Source organism: Puma concolor, chromosome E3, assembly GCF_028749965.1.
Source record: "Puma concolor isolate L17-30 chromosome E3, mPumCon1.1.hap2, whole genome shotgun sequence".
In the NCBI taxonomy this organism is placed as follows: Eukaryota; Metazoa; Chordata; class Mammalia; order Carnivora; family Felidae; genus Puma; species Puma concolor.
This window is the reverse complement of record NC_141682.1, coordinates 40,640,906-40,664,778: the sequence shown is the minus strand read 5'-3', so window position 1 is coordinate 40,664,778 and position 23,873 is coordinate 40,640,906. Positions and strand designations below refer to the sequence as shown.

General features: G+C 53.1%; 1 protein-coding gene and 1 long non-coding RNA gene across 2 annotated transcripts in view; one reads left to right on the top strand and one right to left on the bottom strand.

Moving 5' to 3' along the window:
- LOC112853195 (ATP-binding cassette sub-family A member 17-like) overlaps positions 1-21,162 on the top strand; it is a 73,200-nt gene extending 52,038 nt beyond the window's left edge. The window contains exons 21-30 of the mRNA XM_086691535.1: positions 1,652-1,871; positions 6,862-7,020; positions 9,792-9,970; positions 10,564-10,689; positions 11,484-11,678; positions 18,366-18,553; positions 19,577-19,747; positions 20,014-20,204; positions 20,345-20,418; positions 20,929-21,162. Coding sequence (XP_086547661.1) covers positions 1,652-1,871; positions 6,862-7,020; positions 9,792-9,970; positions 10,564-10,689; positions 11,484-11,678; positions 18,366-18,553; positions 19,577-19,747; positions 20,014-20,204; positions 20,345-20,418; positions 20,929-21,144 — 1,719 coding nt within the window. The 3' untranslated portion in view covers positions 21,145-21,162. The remainder of the gene's footprint in view (positions 1-1,651; positions 1,872-6,861; positions 7,021-9,791; positions 9,971-10,563; positions 10,690-11,483; positions 11,679-18,365; positions 18,554-19,576; positions 19,748-20,013; positions 20,205-20,344; positions 20,419-20,928) is intronic.
- On the bottom strand, positions 6,088-23,767 carry LOC147573204 (uncharacterized). Its single transcript, XR_015245291.1, has 6 exons — positions 23,231-23,767; positions 22,515-22,639; positions 21,263-21,446; positions 20,431-20,584; positions 16,929-17,166; positions 6,088-6,593 (listed from the first exon to the last, which is right to left on the bottom strand). It is a non-coding gene; the product is annotated as an uncharacterized LOC147573204 (long non-coding RNA).
- Positions 23,768-23,873: the final 106 nt, after the last annotated feature.

Genomic DNA, 23,873 nt, shown 5'->3' with positions numbered 1-23,873 from the left:
GGTCCCAGCAGAGGGGCCTCCTCTAGGGTCTCCAATCTGCCGCATCCCCATAACTGTTGCCACGAGCTCCTAAGAGGTCGTGCGTCGGGGACGTGTGTTCACAGCCCAGAAACAGTTCACCAGGGCACTGACAGGTGCAACCGGTGGATCGTGACTGCACTGTGCAGCTTGCGATCCCCTGGCACTCTGGGTGGGGTGGGTCACGTCCCCCTTTAATTGGCCTGTGCTTCATAACTGTCACGGAGCCCCTGACCTCGTGGTGCCGACTTCCAGGGGCAGGGCCAGTGTCTGCACTGTCTGATGAGTAAATACAGGGAGCACCTGAGCAGTACTGCTAACATCTTACATTTTGGTTTTTTTCCTTTTCTTTATTTTTTAAATTTACATCCAAGTTACTTAGCATATAGTGCAACAATGATTTCACGAGTAGATTCCTTAGTGCCCCTTCCCCATTTAGCCCATCCCCCCTCCCACACCCCCTCCAGCAACCCTCCGTTTGTTCTCCATATTTATGAGTCTCTTCTGTTTTGTCCCCCTCCCTGTTTTTATATTCTTTTTGTTTCCCTTCCCCTATGTTCATCTGTTTTGTCTCTTAAAGTCCTCATAGGAGTGAAGTCCTATGATATTTGTCTTTCTCTAATTTCGCTTAGCGTAATACCCTCCAGTTCCATCCACGTAGTTGCAAATGGCAAGATTTCATTCTTTTTGATTGCCGAGTAATACTTCATTGTATGTATACACCACATCTTCTTTATCCATTCATCCATCGATGGACATTTGGGCTCTTTCCATACTTCGGCTATTGTCGATGGTGCTATCAACATTGGGGTGCACGTGTCCCTTCGAAACAGCACACCTGTATCCCTTGCATAAATACCTAGTAGTGCCATTGCTAGGTCGAAGGGTAGTTCTATTTTTAACTTTTGAGGAACCTCCATACTGTTTTCCAGCGTGGCTGCACCAGCTTGCATTCCCTCCAACAATGCAAAAGAGATCCTCTGTCTCCGCACCCTCGCCACCATCTGTTGTCGCCTGAGTTGTTGACGTTAGCCATTCTGACAGGTGTGAGGTGGTATCTCATTGTGGTTTTGATTTGTATTTCCTTGATGATGAGTGATGTAGAACATTTTTTCATGCGCCGGTTGGCCATCTGGATGTCTTCTTTAGAAAAGTGTCTATTCATGTCTTATGCCCATTTCTTCACGGGATTATTTGTTTTTTGGGTGTTGAGTTTGATAAGGTCTCTATAGGTTTTAGACACTAACCCTTTATCTGATACGTCGTTTGCAAATATCTTTTCCCATTTTGTTGTTTGGCTTTTAGTTTTGCTGATTGTTTCCTTTGCACATCTTATTTTTTTTAATATTTTATACATACACACATATATTTTTTTCTTGAAAGAAAGAGGTTGAGCAAGGGAGGGGCAGAGAGAGGGAGAGACAATCCCAAGCAGGCTCCACGCTGTCAGCACAAAGCCCGATATGGGGCTCAAACTCACAAACCGTGAGATCATGACCTGAGCTGAAATCAAGTGTCAGACCCTTAATCAACCGAGCCACCCAGGCACCCCACTAACACCTTATTTTTTAAGTGGGGATCACCGTACCCTTTCTCTAATCCTTAGAATCGAACCCTCCCCCTCTTTCCCAAGGTGGTGTTTCTGTACCACGAGGAAGAAGCCTTCACACACCAGGAAAACGTCCAGGCCATCATTCTGGTGCTAATGCTCTACAACTGGGCGAGCATCCCCTTGGTGTATCTGAGCAGCTTCTGTTTTCGCAACGAAGGGAGTGCTTTTGTCAAGCTCCTGGTCATGCTCACCTTCCTGAGCATCGGCCCCTTCATTCTCATCTCAGTCATGGAGGACAAAGGTGAGGGCCGTTGTCCCTGCGTATCTCACAGGGTCTGCTTCCTCCTGTCACAGCCACAGAAGCTGTGTCCCCAGATGGGAGGCTGCTCTGAGCAGCTGTCTTGTGAAGAGTCCCAAACTGTGTCCCAATGTCCCCAGCACGTATCTCCGGGAGCGCAGATAAACACGGTGGCTATGTTCGTCCAGGGGGCTGTGCTCAGCAAGAGAGAGGGAGAGAGGAGCCTTGCCCACACCTGCAGCAGGGCGGACCGGTGGGTCTCGGACCCCAATGACAGGACAGATCCCCGTGACAGAGTCAGGAGAACGGCGGCCTCTGAGTCAGGGGGAGGGTGGATTGACTAAACGGAGACGGCGGGGAACCTTCTGGAAATGCTCTGCATCTTGAGTGAGGTGTTGGTTGCGTGGGCATAAGTATTTGTTGAAATTCATCAAACTGTCCACTTAGAACCATGCATTTCATCGAAACAAATTATTCCTCAGGTTTAAAAAAAAAATTTAACGTTTAGATATTTTTGAGAGGGAGAGACAGAGTGTGAGCAGGGGGAGGGGCAGAGACAGAGGGAAACACAGAATCCGAAGCAGCTCCAGGCTCTGAGCTGTCAACACAGACACGGGGCTTGAACCCATGAACCGCGAGATCATGACCTGAGCCGAAGTCGGACGCTTAACCGTCTGGTGCCCCAATTATTCCTCAGTTTTAAAACAGGTGGTAAGTAAATCAATAAGCCGAGGTTGGGAGAAGCCTGCTTGGTGAGTGTGTGATCAGGGTGAAAGCAGCTGGGGAATGAGCTGTCACTCACAGCGCACACCTTGACGTTGACATCTTTGCGTTTGGGCTGAATCTCTACATTGGGGTTTCTACCCCGATTCTCTGTGTCATTTACTGTGATGGCAACTACTTCCTTTAAGGTGACTTTCTGTGGTTGTGTCTGCTTAAAAATGTGTGAACAGCTCCCTCTGTCTTCATCTTAGGGGCCTCCCTGTGTCTTAGAGGACTGGCCATGTGCGTATTTCCAGCTACCTAGAGCTTGTTTTACTGGTCTAACTGGCCGTGTTTTGCAGCACCCATTCTATTTGCAAACCACCTGTGGAGTTTTGGAAATTATTTTCATCCGAGATCAGAAAAGGGATAGCATTTTGACTTTATGATTGAAATAGAACAAAAGCGTGCTGCAGACGGAGGAAAGGGGCTAGCAAAGCATATCGTGAGGGAACCCTAAGCTCGGAGTTCTCCGCGGTAGTGTGCGCCTAGATTCACAGATCAGTCCGGACAGTCACCCTGAGCAATGCTGCCCTAAGCCTCTAGAAAGGACCTAGGGATCTGTCCCTTTCTCCTCTCCTCAGCCGCGCAGCCCCACCCCAGAGAGACAAGCAGCTCTAAGTCACTGAGGGGCCCTGATGGGGACAGAGCTTTCACCGAGAGTGACCAGGACGGGGTGCAGGGATCTCTGGACATTCTCTCTGGATCCCTCGACCTTTCTGGGATCCATTTCTTCTCGGATTGCTTCCTGCCATGTCTTCTCTTCCCTCCTACACAGCAACAAGGACCGAGACCATTCTGCCGCTTAGCGGGAGGCACCCTCCAACTTAAAAGTCATCGGGGAAGGAGGCTGGGACAGGACAAGAACTCCACTTCTGGTCTGGGGGAAAGAACGCCCATCCCTACCCCTGAGAAGGGACACCATTAGAGAGACCAGACCCTGGCCACCATACGCCCACCCCTGGGGGCTCCTGCTGTCACCACGGCAGTCCACACAGACAAGAGTATAAAGCTAAATCTGAGCTCCCTGTCCTGAGACTCTACTTGAATGACAGCAAAGGAAATGAAAGTGTATGAATTTGTGCTGAAGCAGCAACCAAAGGACATTTGGAGGGAAAATGGCTGAAAGGACCTAACTGAGCACCGCAGAAGCCCGGAGAAGCCTGGGAGTAAAGGTAGCACAGAGAATGGTCTGTGGCACCTCCACTGTCCCTGCTCCCATATCCCCCCGGGAAGCACAGGACACACAGTCACCCCGGAAGGCGGAGACCCGCGTCTTGACAAACTGAACCTGCTTGCCAAAGAGACCTACACATTCAGACTGGTCCCTGCCTGGTTGCCCAGAATGTCGCCCAGCCCCCAGGCACAAAGCTAGCAACTCGCCTCCCGGCACCTCTGGTTTCTGTGGACAGATAGGCAGGGGCCGCCGAACACTTGAGGATGGCAGCCACAGAAAAGACGGAGACCAAAAATGAAATACAGGGGCAGGGAAATGCAGGAAACAAATCAACCATTTCGGAAAAGACTGCATCTATTAAACAGCAGACTTCCAGGGCACCTGGGTGGCTCAGTGGGTTAAGCGTCTGACTCAGCTCAGGTCATGATTTTGCCGCTTGTGAATTCAAGCCTCGTGTTGGGCTCAGTGCTGACAGCTCGGAGCCTGGAGCCTGCTTCGGATCCTGTGTCTCCCTCTCTCTCTGCCCCTCCCCCACTCGCTCGTGCGCGTGGGCGCACACTCTCTCACTCTCTCTCGCTCTCTCAGAAATAATTAAACATTTTAAAAAAACCAGCAGATTTCCATGAGGAAGAAAAACTCTGAGGGCAAGAAAGAACTGATTGCCAACGTAAACATATAGCAGAAGGGTTGGAAGACGGTCTGTCGACCTCCCAGAAAGTAGAGCAAAAAGACAGGAGGAAAACCAGGAAGGTGCGAGCGAAGGCAGGTGCAGTGAGAGAGTCCAGGAGATGCCACGCTGCGAATGGAGAAGCGTTCCACAACGAGAGGGTGGGCTTAAGGAACTCACTAAAGAAATAAGAAGATTTCCCAGAGTTGGAAACAAACCAAGCTCGACTGAAGGGATCCATCAAACATCCAAAACTGAAGAAGGAAAGAGCACCCACGCCTTAAATCCAGATGCCTCCTAGCGGACAAGTTCTAAGCTCCATTCACCGGTCTCAACCAAGCAGAAGGACAGAATCAAGGCACGTTCAGACACAGCCGGGAGAAACGTGACCCATTGCGTCTCGTTCTTGGAAAGCTAGCGGAAAGATACAGGCCAGCAAGGTGAAAGGGCAAAGCAGGACAGAAGGTACAGGACACGGAAAGGAGTGGGTCCAGCCCCAGAGTGCAGCGGAGAAGAGTCGCCTTCGGGTGGGGGGCAAGATACGGAGGATGGTTCGCGACCACGTGCTTGGGCTTTAAGCAGCTTTGGGGTAGGATCCAGAAAGAAGAAAGGGAAGTAAGCAGGAGCCATGAAAATCTGCTTCTTCAGTTGGACGCATTGCTTGTGGATGTTTTCTCCGATTCTGGTTAGGGTGAGCTGGGGGGAAGGGGGTGTCCCCGCTCAGCTTCCAACCACGCCCCGCTCAGGGCCCGGAGACACCGCCAGGCTGTTGGTTCCTAGGCCGCTCGCAAACCTTGTGTGTGTAGTGGCTAAGCCTTCCCATCGACCCCACCCACGACCCCACCCACGCGCGGGGGCCGCAAGGCCGGGGTTCGGGCAGCTATCCCCTCCGCCTCCCCCTCAGCCTCCAGGCTAGATTTCCAAATTTAAAATTCTAAAGAGAGAAAGTTAGGAGGCCATGGTCCTCTGCGCTTCCCTCCCAGTCACTCTGCCACCTTCCTAGCTGTCCTGCCAGGTTACCATCTCAGGTGCAGCTCAAGCCTGGTCACCGGAGCCATAACCCTTGGGCCTCGGGTACCCACACCTTGGCGAGCACAGAAGGGTGGCCCTAAACTCTGCTTCCTGCCCCTTGTGTGGGCCATGTCTCAGCGGCCAGCACACATTGGTTGAGACGCCTCGTATCCAAGTTCAACTCATCATGCACCCCAGTGGCCGCCCCCCACCCCCGGCAAGAATTTCACGGATTGATACCCAAAAGCGGTAAGGCTCTAAACACAAGTCCTGAGAGTATAGTTTCTTTCCTCTCGTATAATTGGCTCAGCCTCTCGCCAGGCCATCTGCAAGTCACGTGTCCCTGGGCTCCCCCGAATTCCCCGTGGGTCTGGAGCCACAAAGTGTGACATGAGAGCCCCAACCCCCGCCCCTCGGTTCCTCCTTTCTGTCGGTGACACTGTGCTGGGGCTGCACGTTGCGGGGCGAGGTGGGGCGGGGACTGGGGGGATGGTGGCGGGACTCAGGGGCGTGTGTGAACTATCAACACGGTCCAGTACCGGACCATGCCTCGTGCATGCACCACACATCCGTCCTCTTGTAATAAGCTTAGGTGTAGAATATTGCTTTTACAGAACACGTTTGTTTATTTGTTGTAAATAAACATTTAATATTTTTTAAATGTAGCTCAATTTCTTTACAACCTCGTTCGGTATTCTGTTTTTTTAACGTAACACAAATCTAAAAATTGGTTTCTCTTAACCTCTAAGGGGCCCCAGTTTCTGCATATTTACTTCACAACCAGCCAACTGGCTCACCTTGCCTTCATTTCTTACTCTGGTTGAGTCTTGTGGCCTTTCCAGGTACGTGGTGACGTACAGCATCGCAAATGATGGTTTTGTCTCCACCCAACTATATAGGCGGGTCCCGAGTCTCGTTATCCGTTTGTACCATGACGTTCAGACAACCTCACAGCGGGCCCACCAGACCCTGCAGTCAGGCCCCAGCTCCCCTGTAAACCGTGTCTCCCTCCGGCCTCTAAACTCACCCCTTCCGCAGATGCATTTCACGAGGCAGCTGAGCTCTTGCTGGGTTTCCCAAAAATCACACCAAGCATTTTGGCACACGTCTGCAGGAACAGATGGAGTGGGGGTGAAACGCAGGCTCAAGAAGCATTGCAGAAGACAAATGTTCACAGCGTGGGGGCTGAGTGACCGCAGAGGGAGAACCAGGTCTCTGGTCTGGGGCCCGGCATGACAGTGCGGTGAGAGATAACAGATACAGACATCAGATCCTTGGCGTAGATAGACAGGCAGCTAGCTCGGAGAGACGTGTGCTAGGGGACATGCCCTCTTCCTTGTTGCGAGGAGAGTTACTATTTTCTGTCACCCTCACAGACCAAGGCCGCACCAGGGTCTCGGAGTCGTTGGATCATGCCTTCCTAATGCTCCCCGGCCACTGCCTGGGAATGGCTCTCTTCAACTTATACTACAACTACGGACTCCAGAAGTTATGCGAAACCAGGAACCTGAGCCAGTCTGAGTGTAATAAATTTTGTGAGTATCGCAAATGGAGATCCGCCCTCCCACAGGATACAAGTCAACGGGTCTGGGCATATTCACAAGGCTGTACAAGGAACACCACGATCCCAGTTCGAGAACATTTCCATCTGACCAAAAAGAAACGTCCTCCATTCACACTCCTTCCCCATTCCCTTCTCCCCATAGCCCCTGGCAGCCACAAAATCTACTTTCTGTCTCTGTGGATCTGCCTCTTGTGGACATTTCATATAAATGGAATCACACAGTACGTGGTCCTTTATGTGTGCCTCCTTCCACTTGGAGTAATGTTTGCAAGGTTCACGTCCGTTGTAGCAGGTATTAGTCCCTTGTTCCCTTTTTGCGGCTGAATACTATCCCATTGTGTGAAGGGACCACAATTCGTTCGTGTGTTCATCCGGTGATGGACATGTGGGCTGTTTCCACTTTTTGGCAGTTATGAATAGTGCTGCCGCGAACATCCACGTTCCAGCTTTCGCGTGGACGTGTTTTCAGTTCCCTGGAGTCCATACCTACAAGCAAATATGTGGCTTAGCTCTTTGAGGAGTCACCAAACTGCTTTCTGTGGTGGCTGAGCCCATTTTACATTTTTGCCAGCGATATAAGACGGGTCCAATTTGTCCACATGCTCTCCAACACCTTGCAAAATTATCTATTTTTTTCAATTGTGGCAAAATGTATATAAAGTTCACCATTTTGTCCGTTTGTGAGCATAAGTTCAGCGGCATGAAGCACAGTCACACTGTTGAGCAGCAATTGCTACCGTCCGTCTCCAGAACTTTTTAAGTTTCATTTATTTATTTTGAGAGAGAGAGAGAGAGAGAGAGAGAGAGTCCCAAGCAGACCCTGCCCTGTCACTGCAGAGCCCAACACGGGGCTCGAACTCACAAACGAAGAGATCATGAGCTGAGCTGAAATCAAGAGTCGGACGCTCAGCCCGCTGAGCCGCCCAGGCACCCCTGTCTCTTTTTTCACCCTGCACAACCGAAACTCTGTCCCCATGAAATTCTGATGCCCCCTCCTGCGGCCACCATTTCACTTTCTAACTCTGTGAATTCAACTACCCTAGGTACCTCCTATGAAATGGCTTAATTTCTTACTTCCTTTCATGTGTATTCTAGAGCTATCTTCTTTGTGGTCACCACCCACCCTTCAGTTCTGACGTTGCATTTTGAGTTTGCGCGAGCTTAACTTCCATAACACAAAAACTGCTCCTATACCACCTGTACCCACTCCCTTTCAGTGACTGTGTGTTGTGTATCCAGAATCATGGAGTGGTCATTGTTTTTATGCAGTTTCTTCAGTGGTGTAGAAAACCACAAGCGGAGTTACAAAGCCGACTTGCAGTAATGCTGGTTCTTATCACTGTCCCTGTGTTTACCATCGCCAGACATCTTTATTATTTTGATCTCTGCATCCTGATACGGTCGATGTCCATTACGCATTATTAAATGAAACTAGTGAGTTGGAGAAAATAATGCATGGTATCACTCCATTTATATTGTAAAAGATTGTATCTCGAAAGGGTAGAAGGATTAAACAAAACTATCACAACAGTTTGGGTGAGTGGAGAAGTAACTTTATTCTCTCCCTGGTCCGTGTTCCTTTTCCCCAGGGTGTATTTACAGCATAATTTTAAAATACACATATTTAGGGGCTCCTGGGTGGCTCAGTCGGTTAAGTGTCTGACTTCAGCTCAGGTCATGATCTCACAGTCCATAAGTTCGAGCCCCACATAGGGCTCTGTGCTGACAACTCAGAGCCTGGAGCCCGCTTCGGATTCTGTGTCTCCCTCTCTCTGACCCTCCCCCGTTCATGCTGTCTCTCTGTCTCAAGAATAAACATTAAAAAAAAATTTTTTTAATAAAATAGACATATTTAAAAGAAAAATCTTAAAGCAGATCAGATTAAAAAGAGGGGAATAGGGGCGCCTGGGTGGCGCAGTCGGTTAAGCGTCCGACTTCAGCTCAGGTCACGATCTCGCGGTCCGTGAGTTCGAGCCCCGCGTCAGGCTCTGGGCTGATGGCTCGGAGCCTGGAGCCTGTTTCCGATTCTGTGTCTCCCTCTCTCTCTGCCCCTCCCCCGTTCATACTCTGTCTCTCTCTGTCCCAAAAATAAATAAACGTTGAAAAAAAAATTTAAAAAAAAAAAAAAAAAGAGGGGAATAGAGGGGGCACCTGGGTGGCTCAGTTGGTTAACCATCACACTTCAGCTCAGGTCATGATCTTGTGGTTCGTGAGTTCGAGCCCCATGTCGGGTTCTGTGCTGACAGCTCAGAGCCTGGAGCCTGCTTTGGGTTCTGTGTCTCTCTCTCTGCCCCTCTCCTGCTCACGATCTGTCTCTCTCTCTCTCAAAAATAAATAAACATTTAAAAAATTAAAAAGAAAATATTTTCTAAGAATTAAAAAAAAAGAGGGGAATAGAGGCTCTCAAATGTTTTTACGTGACTGGTTGTTTGAAGCTGTAGGGGACTGAAGACAGATCAAAGAACCAAACGCAGAAATATCTTGCATTTCAAACAGCTGTCACGTGGACAGGGCGAGGTCCTTGATTTTACTGCATTATTTGCACAGATGATGGGTTGTCGCAAGAAAAGCAAAGTGTAGCTCATGTTTACCATCTGCCGGGATGTGGTGACAGCACTGGTGACGCACATGTGGCATTCCAATGGTACTTGCTCTGGTAGAAATTTGCCCACTATAGGTAGAAGGTGAGGAAAAGCCGGGAAACCACCCAAAGTTTGGTAACACCTGCTTTTTCCCCGTTAGTAGAGGGATACACGGTCCAGGAGAGCGTCTACGCCTGGGAGTCCCTCGGGATGGGGAAGTACTTGGCAGCCCTTGCCATCTTGGGGTCTGTGTACCTCATCCTGCTTTTCCTCATTGAAACCAATGTCTTGTGGGAATTGAAAGCCAGGTTTTCTGACCTCAACGGGAAACAAGAATCGGTGAGTGGGTCAGAGAGTGACTCTCAAAGCACGGGTGAACGGGCTGGCTCACGGCCTCCTGTTTGTGGTCGGGAGTGGCCTTGACTCTCAGCATCTGACGAGAGACCGTAATCCACCCCCAGGGCAGAGGGGGTGACAGCCAGTGCCGGGGACCCCGTGGCTCTGGAGGGACAGGGAGGGGGGAGGGATGGCTTGGCTCCTGTGACGCTGGTCAGCCGAGCAGAAGCAAAACCAGTCCCCTTTCTGGAACGCCTCTTCCCCACGTTCCTCCAGGAGCCTGATAGGAGAAAGGTCTGTTCTGTCAGCTCTTGGTCTGAGAATCTTCCAGAGGCAAAAGTCCCACAAGGACTTTAGAAACTCTAGAAAATGGACTTGTGCCTTCACATCCCCAGGCTTCAAGTCTTTGAATTTTTCCCAAAAGGAAAAGCCACGTGGAATTTCCACATCCACCATACCCTGGCCACACGGCTGTGAGCTTGGTCCGGAATACCCACATTGGCCCCGGGGGAAGGGGCGGTGGGGTGTGCGTGAGGCCTCCACCTCCCGCCCTCGCAAAAGCGCTCACCCTTCCCACCCTTGTCTGGGGAAAGCAGGTAATGTTGCAGAAGGTAACATCCATGCCCAGAGACCAAGATGTGCAAGAGGAGGCAAAAATGGTCCAGACTTCTTTGAAAAAGCTGCGTGAGGAAAACCCACTTGTTCTTAAAGACGTGTCAAAGGTAACATTAGACGTGCCCCAAAGGCAAAGAATCCCAAAGGCGAAGACCATTCTTCGGGTGGCCCTTTGATAAGGAAGCTGCTGCCTGGGCGGGGGAGGGGCCCTGTCTGCTAGCTCCAGCCACCAAGGACTGAGACAGACTGGCAGGGGCGCGTCCTCTGTGAATGAACCGCATCCGAGTTTGTTTGCACCCAGAGTGCCCAAAGACAGGCGTTAGCACCTCAGCCCTCCATCGCATCTTTGCGGGTCCCCTGCAGGACAGGAGGGCCTAGCGTGGGACGGCACCGGAGCCCCAAACCCCAGGAAGCCTCAAGGTTGGACAGGACTGGCTGACCCTCTCCAGGATCTAGAAGGCAGTTTGCAGGGGAGCCCGTGTTGGGGGAAGTGTCAGACAGCTCAGAGCAAACCTGGTTAGTCTGCCCCAGAGCTCCAGCCAGAATTTTACCAAGAGACCCTTCAAACATCCAGGAACTTTGTAGCTTTGTAGTCACCGGTGGCCAAAACAAACCAACAAACCAACAACACAGGCAACATCGAAGGGGTTATGATTTAAGGACAGAAGGGAAGAGGCTTATCCTGGAGAACTAGGCTCTCCGGGTTCGCAGGGGAAAAAGGAGAGCAGACTTCCCTCACCCTGCCAGGAGGGAAGGCAAGGCCAAGCCTGGCACACACCGGCCCCTGGGCCCGGAGGGCAGCCGGGACCTGCCCCAGAATGGAGGTGACAAGCACAGGGGAGGCTCCGGGCTGTTGATCCCCGGACTCCTTACCGAGTGCCTTCTGTCTTGGGCACATCAGGTCTACGGCAGGAAGGTGCCCCTGCTGGCCGTGAACAAGGTGTCCTTCGCTGTCCAGGCAGAGGAGTGCTTTGGCCTTCTTGGTGTCAACGGAGCTGGGAAAACGTCCATCTTCAAAATGCTGACCGGGGAAGAGCCCATCACCTCTGGGGACGCCTTCATCAGGGGCCTCAGCATCAGCTCTCACCTCAGGAAGGTAGGGTGTGACCGGGACGGGGTAGCTGTGTCGGAGGAGGGACCGGAAAGTGCACCTGGGGGTGTGATGCAGGGGTGCACCTGGTCTCAGAAGACCCCCGTGGATCAGGTTTATACGTGCCTCCCAGCCCCACGGCCTCCCTTAGACCTCTTCTCTGAGCTCCCTATCTCTGGTGTCGACTGCTCACAGCCCTCCACATCCCTCCCAAACGGCCCTGCGTCCACCCAGCCTCCCGGCCGCTCCCCTGCACACACCAAGGCCACTCCAGACTTGCGGCCGCTCCCCTGAGCGTGTGAGGCCACTCCAACCTCCCGGCTGGCCTTTCTTGCCTTTTGCGGGGCATCTCATAATGTGGACTGTCCCCCCTGAGAGCTGCAGCCTTCCCCTCTCCTCTGGCTCTTCCCACCATGACCCTTCTTTCCCAGACTCCTCAGGGCTGCAACACCAGCCCTCTGTACTTCTTGCTCCATACTCGCCGCCCCTGCCTGACTTGGTCGTTACCCCACCCCCACCCCCCTGTCTTCGGCCTCCCCCATAGCCACCACAGCCCTGTGCATCAGACCTGCACACGCACGCCTCCTAGTCGGCCTTACTCAGACGTCTCCCAGTTTAAACCCAAACTTACATGATGAGCCCCTCGAACCCGATCCTCTTCTCAGAGTCCCCACCTCAACTACCAGCACCAATTCAACAATGGCCTGGACGTGCTAACAACTGTGCTGGGCCCAGGACTCTCAGTGGCCAGGAGCTCTGGTCACGACAGTGAGTCCCCACCATGCAGGGAGCGGAGAGGAACACGGCAGTAGCTGGCAGTGGAAGGCGGAGGAAGAGACCAACCGGCGGCAGCATAGTTGAACCTGCACTCCACAGCACCAGCCACCGTGTCACCGGGAAGTTCTTCCAATCAGCTGCAGTGTCCGTGACCAAGACCGTGTTCAGAGAGAGAGCAGAAGTGCCCACACAGGCGCGTTCAAGAGTGTGTATTGCCCGGTACAGAGCCTGGCCAGACAACCGCAGCCAACATAAGCCTCTCACGGCTGTGAAACATTTACTGCTCATTTTATCTTTTTTTACCATTGTAAAAATTACGGGTCAGGCTTCTGGCAACAGCAAAGTACATATCTCTGACCGCCTTCCTGGTGATAACTAGAAAAAGAGGACCAAATTCTGAAAACACCTCCAGGGGGCTGAAAAGATGGCAAAGACTGAGCTAGGAGGGAAGAGGGGAGAGGCCCAGGGAGGCAACCAGGTCCGGCCTGGACGGCTGGGAGCTGAGTGCCGCTCTTGGCGCCGAAGTGACAGGCACTGAGTTCCGGGCGAGCACATCCTTTCTTAGAGGGTGGACCCCCAAGGCTGCACCCTGCTGTAGACACGAGCTACATGTAGACAAGCTCATCCAAGGATTGCACAAAGGCCTGGCCTGGTCTCAGTCCCCGAAATGGGGCTGACGGAACCCTGAACCACCAGTGCTCCCAGACACCTGTTGGAGGCAAATGTCCATCTTCTCTGGGAGGAAATGCTATCACTGTGGCTTCAAACGATTTCCAGAAACAGTTATCCAAAGCATTGCTTGGTGAGCAATAAAAAATAAGCAGGTCTGTGTACAAGACAAAATCCCGCCTCCGAAGGATATTACAGAGTGAAGCCTGGAGAGTCAAAGGGCAGACGCTATCCAGGAGAAGGCAAGGAACATGACACACAGTGGAGACAGCCCAAGGGACCCTCCTCCTGGGATTCACACCCTTGAGCAGCCCCTCCCACGCTGGGCCAAGGGTGGGTCTATGCAACCAGCAACACGGTGGAGAAGAGATGGGGTGTCAGCCCCAAGACTGGCTGAGAGGAGAGCCCAGAGCTTCCGTCTGGAATGCGCCCCTTCCCTCACATCCCTCAGGCTGCTGGAAGCTGACTGCCACATCATGAGGACGCTCACAGGGCCCTGTGGAGGGAACGGCCCGAGGGTCCGGAGGCCTGCCCATCGCTACCAGAGGGAGCTCAGAGGCAGATCCCCCAGGCTTCAGGTGACATAGGCCCGGCAGAGAGCCTAAAGGCCGCCTCATGAGAGACCCTGCCCAGAACCACCCAGCCAAGCTGCCCCCAGATTCACAATCTGACCTGCAGAAACCACCGAATAACTAACAAACTACAGCTACGTTTTGGAGTAATGTGTTTTACAGCCATACGTAATAATCTGATACAGAGGATGCGGTGAAAAGGTTTAATGTACGTGTAACTGAAGTCTCAGATGGAAAGGACACAAATATGAGGCAAAGTGGGACTTGAAAACTTAATGTCTATAACATTCCCAAGTTTATGAAAGACATCAAATTATAAATAAGTAAATCCCTATGAATCCTAAGCAGGAGAAATTAAAAGAAATAAATCCCTAGGAACATGATCATAAAACTGCTGAACCACAAACACAGGAGGACCCACTTTGGAAGGAGCAACACTTAGGCCAGCAGATGACTTCTCAACAGAAACGAAAGAGGCCAAAAGACGACAGAATGTCACCCTACAAATGACACAAGTGCTAACGACGAGCCCAGAATGATACATGCAGTCAAGCCATGCTGTAAAAAGAAGGTCAGAAGACGTTTCCAGATAAGCAAAAACTGACAGAACTGATCACCGGTGTATGTGCACCAAATAATGATAATAAATGAGAGCCACCTTTACCCAGAGGGAAAATCATCCCTGAAGGAAGCTCAAAGTCACGCAGAAAGGATTGAAGAGTGATTTAAAGAAAGGGGGGGGGGGGAGAAACATATGAGTTTTGATTAAACAAAGCTATAACAATAGTTTCTCGTGAGGTTTAAAATACATACAAATATTAATGGGGTGCCTGGGTGGCTCGGTCGGTTAAGTGTCCGACTTCGGCTCAGGTCATGATCTCATGGTTCGTGAGTTCGAGCCCCACATTGGGCTCTGTGCTGACAGTTCAGAGCCCGGAGCCTGTTTCAGATTCTGTCTCTGTCTCTCTCTCTCTCTCTCTGCTCCTCCCCGAGCACAAGAATGGGGGCCAGGAATAAGCCACAGAGGGGGACTGTAGGGAAATGAAAACAATAATGTGACCGACGATGAGAAGTGATGGAGAAAGAGGAACACAGAATACGAGAATACGTGGAACACTCAGCCCTGAAAAAGTGGGCAGACCGACATCCAAATACATCAGTAAGTATGTTAAATACAGAGGGACTGAAGGCCCCAAGGAAAACATGATCCAGGAAGATACTCAAACGATGAAACACAAAGTCGACACCCGAGCCAGAAACTCCACCTGGAGGCATGAACCCCGGAGAAATGGAAACCTACATCCACATAAAAACCTGCAGGTGGATGTTCACAGTAGCATTTTTCACAGGAACCAAAAGGTCCATCAGTGGATCCACAGATACACAACACGTGATCCACGCGTACGATGCAACAACGTTCAGCCACGTAAAGGGATGAAATGCTGACGCGCGTGCCACAGCCTGAAAGACACGATGCTCACCGGAAGAAGCCAATTAGAAAAGGGCACATATCAGGGGCACCTGGCTGGCTCAGTCGGTGGAGCCTGTGCCTCTTAATCTCAGCGTCATGAGTTTGAGCCCCATGTTGGGGGCAGAGACTACTCAAGTTAAAAAAAAATGTTAAGGGGGCACCTGGGTGACTCAGTCTGACTTCGGCTCAGATCATGATCTCATGGTTTATGAGTCTGGGCCCCACATCGGGCTCTGTGCTGACAGCTCGGAGCCTGCAGCCTGTTTCGGATTCTGTGTCTCCCTCTCTCTCTGCCCCTCCCCAACTCACGCTCTGTCTTTGTCTCAAAAATAAACATAAAAACATAAAATATATATACATATTATAAAATAAAATAAAATAAAATAAATAAAATAAAATAAAATAAAATAAAATAAAATAAAATAAAATAAAATAAAAATACAACACAACACAGCACATCTGCCCGGAAATCGGATTCCAGTCCTCCCAGAGCCCATCTGCACATCCCCTCCTGGCTGTCTATGTGACCTCACCATTAGAAACGTGGAATTTAAGGGGCGCCTGGGTGGCGCAGTCGGTTAAGCATCCGACTTCAGCCAGGTCACGATCTCGCGGTCCGTGAGTTCGAGCCCCGCGTCGGGCTCTGGGCTGATGGCTCAGAGCCTGGAGCCTGTTTCTGATTCTGTGTCTCCCTCTCTCTCTCTGCCCCTCCCCCGTTCATGCTCTGTCTCTCTCTGTCCCAAAAATAAATAAATGTTAAAAAAAAAAAAAAATTAAAAAAAAAAAAAAAAAAAAAAAAGAAACGTGGAATTTAAATCTAGTTACGCCTGCACCTCCGTTCCTGCGCTTCCCACCGGGAACCCCACACGGATCCCGGTCGGCAGCAAACTCCTTGCTCTTCCCCCTTTGTGAGCCTTCTGCTTGCCACCCTTGATCTGGACAAGTACTTTCAAGCATTCTTTTCATTTGCTAAAATATATTTTTGGCAGGATGTGCTGGTGTTCCAAGCATCAGCCGTGACTCCCGAGAGTCCATCTGCATTTCTGTGAGACCTGCTCACTGCCCCAGAATTATCTGGCTCCAATGAGGGGTCGTCCTCGGTCCACAGCACCACCGAGTGCCGAGTGGGGCTCCGTGAGCACCCAGCCGAGCCGTGGAGACAGCAGGTTCTGCCAAGTCAGGTGTGTAAGAAACACCACACTCCTTCCTCTTCTCTAGATCACATCACATTCTCAAGCCTTCTACCCCCAAACTGTTTCAAGAGATAGAAAACCTGTACAGACCAAAACCTGTAGAGACCTGAAACGAAGGTCAAAGATCTACCCCTTCTTGGACAGGACCAGCCACCACTGAGCAGATCATGTCCCTGTAGCAGAAGCCCTGCAGAAGCTTGGGAGAGAAGCCGGGGCACTGCCCAGCTCGGGAGCTGGTAAAACCAGGCAAGGACAGTATCTAAAACAAGCCACGGACCAGTTTCACGAAAAACATAAACACCCTAAATTACTGATGTAAATCCAGCAGTTGAGAAAATAAAAATTATGATCAAGTCAGGTTTGCTCTAGAAACATGAGTAAGGCTCCGGAGCAAAAAACCCACCAACAGAAATCACTACCTTAGTAGATCAAAGCGGGGGAAAGAACCATTTATCAACAGATGCTGAAAAAGCACTTGACAGGAACCCCGTCCCACACATGATCATAGACAATTTTCAGCAAACTAGAAATAGAAGAAACGGCAGGTGAAGATCACCCAAAGAAGGCAACCTACCAGACATCTTCATGTCTCATAGTGAGATGCTCGAAGCCTCTTCTGTCAAGTCCGTGTTTCCTCCCGGCACTTTGCTCCTGCCCGGTGGCGTCTGTCTTCAGGGGGAGCCCTGCCCTCGGTTGTGGGATGTCCTGGCACGTTGTCCCCTAGTTCACTCCATCCAGGCGGTTTTCAGGTCTGCACCCAGTCAGAGCTGCTCACCCCGCCCCAGACGGTGGTGTCCAGAGCAGTCTGGCATCTTTAGCGGGAAGACAGGAAGGACAGCATTGGTTGTTTTTCAAAAATGGCTCCCTACTGTCTTCGTCTAGTACTCCAGGGGAGCACCTGACCATGGGCGCAAACCAGGGTAGTTCACCCCAAGTTTATAAAGGCAGAACCTTGGAAATAACTGACATGTGCCTGACTTGTTTTTATAAACAGCTAAATAAAATCTAGAAACCTTCCCCTAATGGCTAAGTAGCAGTTAAACTGAGTTGAGGTAGGACGGCATTTCTTGACTGAGAAAGATCTTTCACGTATAATGTTGAGGAGCACGTGGGTGGCTCAGTCAGTTGAGCGTCTGACCTCAGCCCAGGTCATGATCTCACAGTTCGTGGGTTCAAACCCTGCGTCAGCACGGAGCCTGCTTGGATCCTCTATCACCCTCTCTCTCCCTGTCCCTCCCCTGCTTGCACTCTCTCTTGCTCTCCCTCAAAAACAAACATGAGGGCGCCTGGGTGGCGCAGTCGGTTAAGCGTCCGACTTCAACCAGGTCACGATCCCACGGTCCGTGAGTTCGAGCCCTGCGTCGGGCTCTGGGCTGATGGCTCAGAGCCTGGAGCCTGTTTCCGATTCTGCGTCTCCCTCTCTCTCTGCCCCTCGCCCGTTCATGCTCTGTCTCTCTCTGTCCCAAAAATAAATAAACGTTGAAAAAAAAAATTAAAAAAAAAAAACATGAAAGAAAAAAGACATAATGTTGAGTTAGAAAAGTAACTTGCAAAATGGTAGACATGGGATGATACATTTGGCAAAAACAATACGCGATTGGTCCTCTGCGGAGAGCACACGTCGGTGAAATGTCTGGTGGTGCACACCACCCTGACCACGCCAGGCTCTGGTAGTCTTCACGTGAATATAAAAAAAACCTAGTTGTAGCTTATATGTCTAATAAGGGGGAAAAATTAACCATCTTCTACTGACATGATACCTGGAAGGGCACGAGGCAGGCAGGCGCTGAGCACTGAGGTTTCATGCCGGCCAGGCAGAAGGGCCCCTCGGGTGCCCCGTCCACAGACCCCGCCAGCGAGCGCTGCAGCCGGGCACACGTCTGTCTACATGGCAAACGTGGGGATGCACGGGGCAGAGCAGGAGCGGGGGGGGAGGGGCAAGGCCAGGGCAGGCATCCGGGCCCCCCGTGCAGCTGGCGGCTTTCCTTCTGAGGTGCCTCCCCCCCACCAGGTGCGGCAGTGGGTGGGCTACTGCCCCCAGTTTGACACCCTGCTCAACCACATGACGGGCTGGGAGACGCTGGTCATGTACGCCCGGATCCGGGGCATCCCCGAGCGCCACATCGGCACCTGCGTGGAACAAATTCTTGAGGAGTTACTCATGTACGCCTACACTGACAAACTGGTGAAGACCTACAGGTGAGACCTGGGGCTCCCTCGGTCCCGCCACCTCCACCGGCGAGACGTGCCCGGCTCTCCTCCGTGCAGGGCCAGGGCCATCAGCTCAGGGCAGTCCCTGCCACTGTGTGGATTTGTGGGAGGCGTAAGAATGGACCATGGCCCGGGCTGCCCTGAGGCACCGTTTCCTCTTGGCCCCCTAGCAGGTGGGTGGCTGAGCACAAGCAGATGGCACCTGCCACTTTGCAGACGGCTTCTGATTTTTGGCAGCCTCCCGTTTCACACATGACCTTATCTTGCTGCGTCTGAGGCATCTGAACTGCGCACGTTTTGCTGACAAGCCTCAGTCTTCCGCTGCCACCCATACTCAGCAACTCGCTTGGCTTAGCGCGCCAAGCAGGGCCACGCCCCCTCCCCTCCGACCCAGGACCCGCTGAGGTTGTGTGCAGCGCCCCCTGGCGGTTCGCGGCAGTATTCCCCCCCACCCCACCCCGCGCCAGGGGCTGGGAAATCAGACTTGCCCAGGGGTCAGGTGACTGTCATCTTTGGCTCATCCCTCTCTGATGTTGATTTCAAGCAGCTTTTTGTACTTCCTTGTATTTTTGGTAGATTAAATGAGTCAACATTTGCAAAGTTTAAAACAGCCCTTTGCGCACTGTAAATGCTATGTGTTCACTTAAAAAAAAATTACTAAAATGGCCCTCTGCCCTTACTCCCCGAACACTGCAGAGACCCTCAAAGAAGACTCATCAAGCATGTGCTCACCATGTGTCCACGTGTCCCTGTGCCCAGGGCAATGGCTTATACACTGAATGGACAGCCAAGTCACAATGCAAACTCACGGGAGGGTGGGGGACTAGGGGACCACACTACTAACGCTCCATTAGAGGCTGGGGAGTACTTTCTGAACTGAAAGGAAAATGCATGCATGTGCGTGTGCCCGCATGCGTGTGTGTGTGTGTGTGCGCCCACGCATGGGGAGTGTTGGGCTACCCCTGACTGATGTTTGCCTTTCACCCCAACCTTTCCCCACTTTGCCCCCAGTGGTGGCAACAAACGAAAGTTGAGCACTGGCGTCGCCCTAATTGGAGAGCCTTCAGTCATCTTGCTGGACGAGCCATCCACTGGCATGGACCCCGTGGCCCGGCGCCTGCTCTGGGGCACAGTGGCACAAGCCCGCAAGTCTGGCAAGGCCATTGTTCTCACCACCCACAGGTAGAGCCGGGGTCTCTAGAGGTCGATGGAAGAGCTAGGACAAGAGCTGGCTGGGAGGGGCTAGGTGGACAGAAGACCTGCCAGAAGCTGATTCAGAGTCGATGAGGAAAGTCCCCAGGCTTAACCATGTGGGCCACCCTCCGAACACGGGAATCGGGAACAGCTCGATCTGGCCGACAACGCCGGCCCGCCCGCATGAGCTTTTGACGTGGGAGGCAGGCATCGGCGCCCCCGGCCCCGTGTCAGACCTCTGCCCCTCTCCCCAGCATGGAAGAATGTGAGGCCTTGTGCACCCGGCTGGCCATCATGGTGCAGGGCCAGTTCAAGTGCCTGGGCAGCCCACAGCACCTCAAGAGCAAGTTTGGCAGCGGCTACTCCCTGCGGGCCAAGGTCCGGAGCGAAGGGCGGCAGGAGGCCCTGGAGGAGTTCAAGGCGTTTGTGAACCTGACCTTCCCAGGTGTGTCTCCGTGCCTCCTCCCTGCCGAGGCCCGGGCCCGCGACCCCTGGGAGGAGGGCCGTGATTCCAGGGTCCCGGGAGGCTCTCCCCTGGCCCCCACAGCCCGGCCCTCACGGGGACACGGCGTCTCCTTCGTGCAGGCAGCGTCCTGGAGGACGAGCACCAAGGGATGGTCCATTACCACCTGCCCGGGGAGGACCTCAGCTGGGCCAAGGTGAGCACATACCTGGGCATCAGAGGGAGCAAACCTCGGGCGTCACGGGCTTTCTGGGGTGACCTGTTCTCCCTCTTGCATGTAAGTTGCATTCAAAGCTGCCGCAGGTTCTCTCCGTCTCCAGGGCAACATTCACGTGTGTTTCATAGAACATAGGATGTGGGAGCTAGAAGAGACCTCAGAGATCGGCTCCTCCTGCCCCTCCCTTCACAGAGAGGGGAGCAGGGCCCGAGAGGGGATGCCACGTGCCCCGGGCCACAGCAAGCCAGAGATCCAATCAGGGCCTCTGCCTTCTGGCACTGTCCCCAGCCAGGGACCCTTCCCTGAGATCTCAGGCAGCTGGACTCCCTAGGACTCACTTCTGGGGAGGTGCTCTGGGGGTAGCTGAAAAAGCGATGGGCCTTTTGGGGGCCTTATCCCACCCCGAGAGATACTCCCTCTTTCCACCCTCTGTTGCCTCCTCCCCTCCCTTGTGCCCCTCAGCCACGGCGGCCTCCCTCCTTCCCACAGGTGTTTGACATTCTGGAGCAAGCCAAGAGGAAATTCATGCTGGACGACTATTCTGTCAACCAAGTCTCCCTGGAGGATATTTTCCTGAGCTTCACCTGCCCTATGCCCCCTACCCAAGAGGGAAAGAAACCAGAGCAAGCAAAGCCAGCTCCACCCCCCTCCCAGCCTCCCTCCCAGCCTCCCTCCCCACTTCCCTCAGAACCTGCCTTGCTGTAATAAAGAGTGTGCAGCCTGCCATGGGCTGCAAGGGGTACAAAGATAGCTTGTACACCCAGTGAGCTCAGTGCGGGGCCGAGGGTTGGGGGTGGCTCTAGACCAGGTTGGGGCCTCTCACCTTGGAGGCCTGGTGGACGGCCCGGGTGCGTTGCCGTGGGAAAAGATCCCCTTGAGTCCCGCCTGAGTGGCCCGAGGCCTCACTGAGACCTGGCTTGTGCAAGCAGCCTCAGGTGACCCCCTGCCATGTCTTCTCAAGGCTCAGTGGCCTGGGGGTGACCACGGTTGTCATGACACTGCACCTTCTGCAGGTAAGAGAACAGGTTGAGGAGTTTGCCAACCTAACAATTTTCCTTTATTTCGATACTTGGGTTTGTGCAGCTCCATCTGTACTCCGTCCCGGTCCCTACAAATATTAGGGGTAAGCCCGCATGTGATCCTGCCATCAGCCCATGAAGTGTTACTCGGATGAGTAACCTGGAACTTAGGGTCAACTTTCCAGAGTCAACCTGTAGTAGGCCAAGATTCAGTTCAGGGAGAGGTTCTCAAAGGGGAGGGCTCCTAAGCAGCAGCTTCTAAATCGTTCAGAAACTTGTTAGAAATTCAGATCCTTGAGCCCCACCCCGGACCTGGCAAACCGGAAATCTGTGGGGTGAGCCCCAGCAAGCCGTGTTGTAAGCGGCCCGTGTTCACCAGTGCTGATGCATCTCGCGTGTGAGAACCACAAAGCTAAGGCCTGTGTGCTCCAGGCCACTATGCCCTCAAGCCAAGAGCACGGACACATGTGGCTCCGCCCTTTGTCACCAGGACTCTGCTCTGAGACACGCCCATCTTGTAGCCTTTCTCTCTCCAGCATGGTCACACCTGTCCCTTCTGGAAAGCCCCCTCAGCTCCTCCTTTGCAAGTAGTTCCCTCCCTGCTTTCTCAGCCAGGCCGAGGGGAAAAGTGGGGAAAGTGGTGCGGTCCCCGACCACACTTGCCACACTTCCCACCTCCCATCACCACTCACCCCAAATTACAGCACCGGCACATCCCTGGCTGCCACACCCACTGATTTCTCCATCCTTTCTCCGTGTCACTGCTATGTGATCTTTCATGGTATTCCCTGCCCCCCCCCCCCCGATGAAATCCCCTCCCAGCTCTCCCTCCCCCACGACCGCTGTGTTTGGTTCTCCTCTGGAGGTTCCTCTTCGTTTCTCACTGAATGGTGGGACCCCCTCAGGCTCTCGGCCTACTTCACTGTGGCTCACTCCCGCCTCTGCACCCGGCCACCCTTGAATTTTTTTTCTCGTTCACCCCCACGTCTTCAACTGCCATCTTATTCCAGCCAGGAACTTCCCTGAGCCCCTGACTTTTCCAGTGAGTTGTCTCACCCTCCCAAGTGGATGTCCAGTGGGAAATGGGCCCTTCTCATCCTCTGCAAGTGGCTCGTTGCTCTGCCGGGCCTCCAGGGCTCTTCCTGCCAAGGCGTAGAATGGGGGCGAGGGCCCACAGTTTGCTGAAAAATAAGAGAACTTTTGGGGCGCTTGGGTGGCTCAGTTGGTTAAGCGGCCGGCTTCGGTTCAGGTCATGATCTCGCAGTCCGTGAGTTCGAGCCCTTCATCGGGCTCTGTGTTGACAGAGCCTGGAGCCTGTTTCCCATTCTCTGTCTCCTCTCTGACCCTTCCCCATTCATGCTCTCTCTCTGTCTCAAAAAAGTAAAAAAAAAACGTTAAAAAAAATTTTTTTTTTTTTTTAAATGAGAGAACTTTACCTCCTGGTGAATAAAATGATAAAGACATAAAGAACAAGGAGAGGAGACAGCTGAGGGACACGGTTTGGGGCTCCCCAGGGGACTGGGCGGAGTGAGAATGGCTCATCATCCCCTCAAGGTGTCTAGGCTGGAAGGGCACACCTCTGGCCCTGGAGGGGGACCAGCAACAAAGTCACAGTGCAGGGGAACAGGACAACACAATAACAAGGCAGAAAACAGTAACCAAAGAGGTGAGTAAGGATGAGAAATCTGAAGGGGCCACCACCGACTCCTCATGCTTTTGTGCGGAACTTGGGACATTTGGGGAGCCGCGCCAAGCTTAATGGACTCTCATACCCCGTGTGACCGTTTCCCTCTCTGTCTCCTGCTGCAGACTGGCACCATGGCCCCTGTGTGTGTGTGCCCGGCTGGGTGGTTCAGGGCGGAAAGGGTCGAGGACAGAGGGGAGGTGGCGGCTGACTTGAGGAGAGCTGCTATTCCACCCAGCGCTTCTCCCCGGAGGCTTTATTTGTCGTCGGATGTGGGGGGCTCCTGCCCGGCGCCCCGAAAGAACACAACGCGCCGCAGCCAGTCAAGCCAGCGGGTGGGCGATGCTACTTCGGAAAGGGCTCCCGGGGGGCAGTGAGGACCGGCCGGGGACAGACAGGGACGGTGTCCGGTGCGAGGGACGGGTGAGTCACGATTCGCTGGAAGAAGGGCTCGAACGCGCCAGCCGAGTCCCTGAAAGTGCTGCTTCCCGGTCGCGTCCGCGGCGGCTAGGCGCCGAGCCAGCCGTCTCCTAGCCTGACGCGCGGGAGGGCGGGCGGCGGGGAGCGCGGCCGTGGGGCGAGGTCGGAGGCGCGGCGGGTCCCCACGAGCCTTCCCGGACAGCCCACCGCGCGCCGCGGACGACGCTCGCCGGCGCCCGCGCGACCCGAGCAGCCCGGGACCACGCTCGACGCAGCGACGCCCCCGCCCGCCAAGCGGGCGCCGCTCTCTC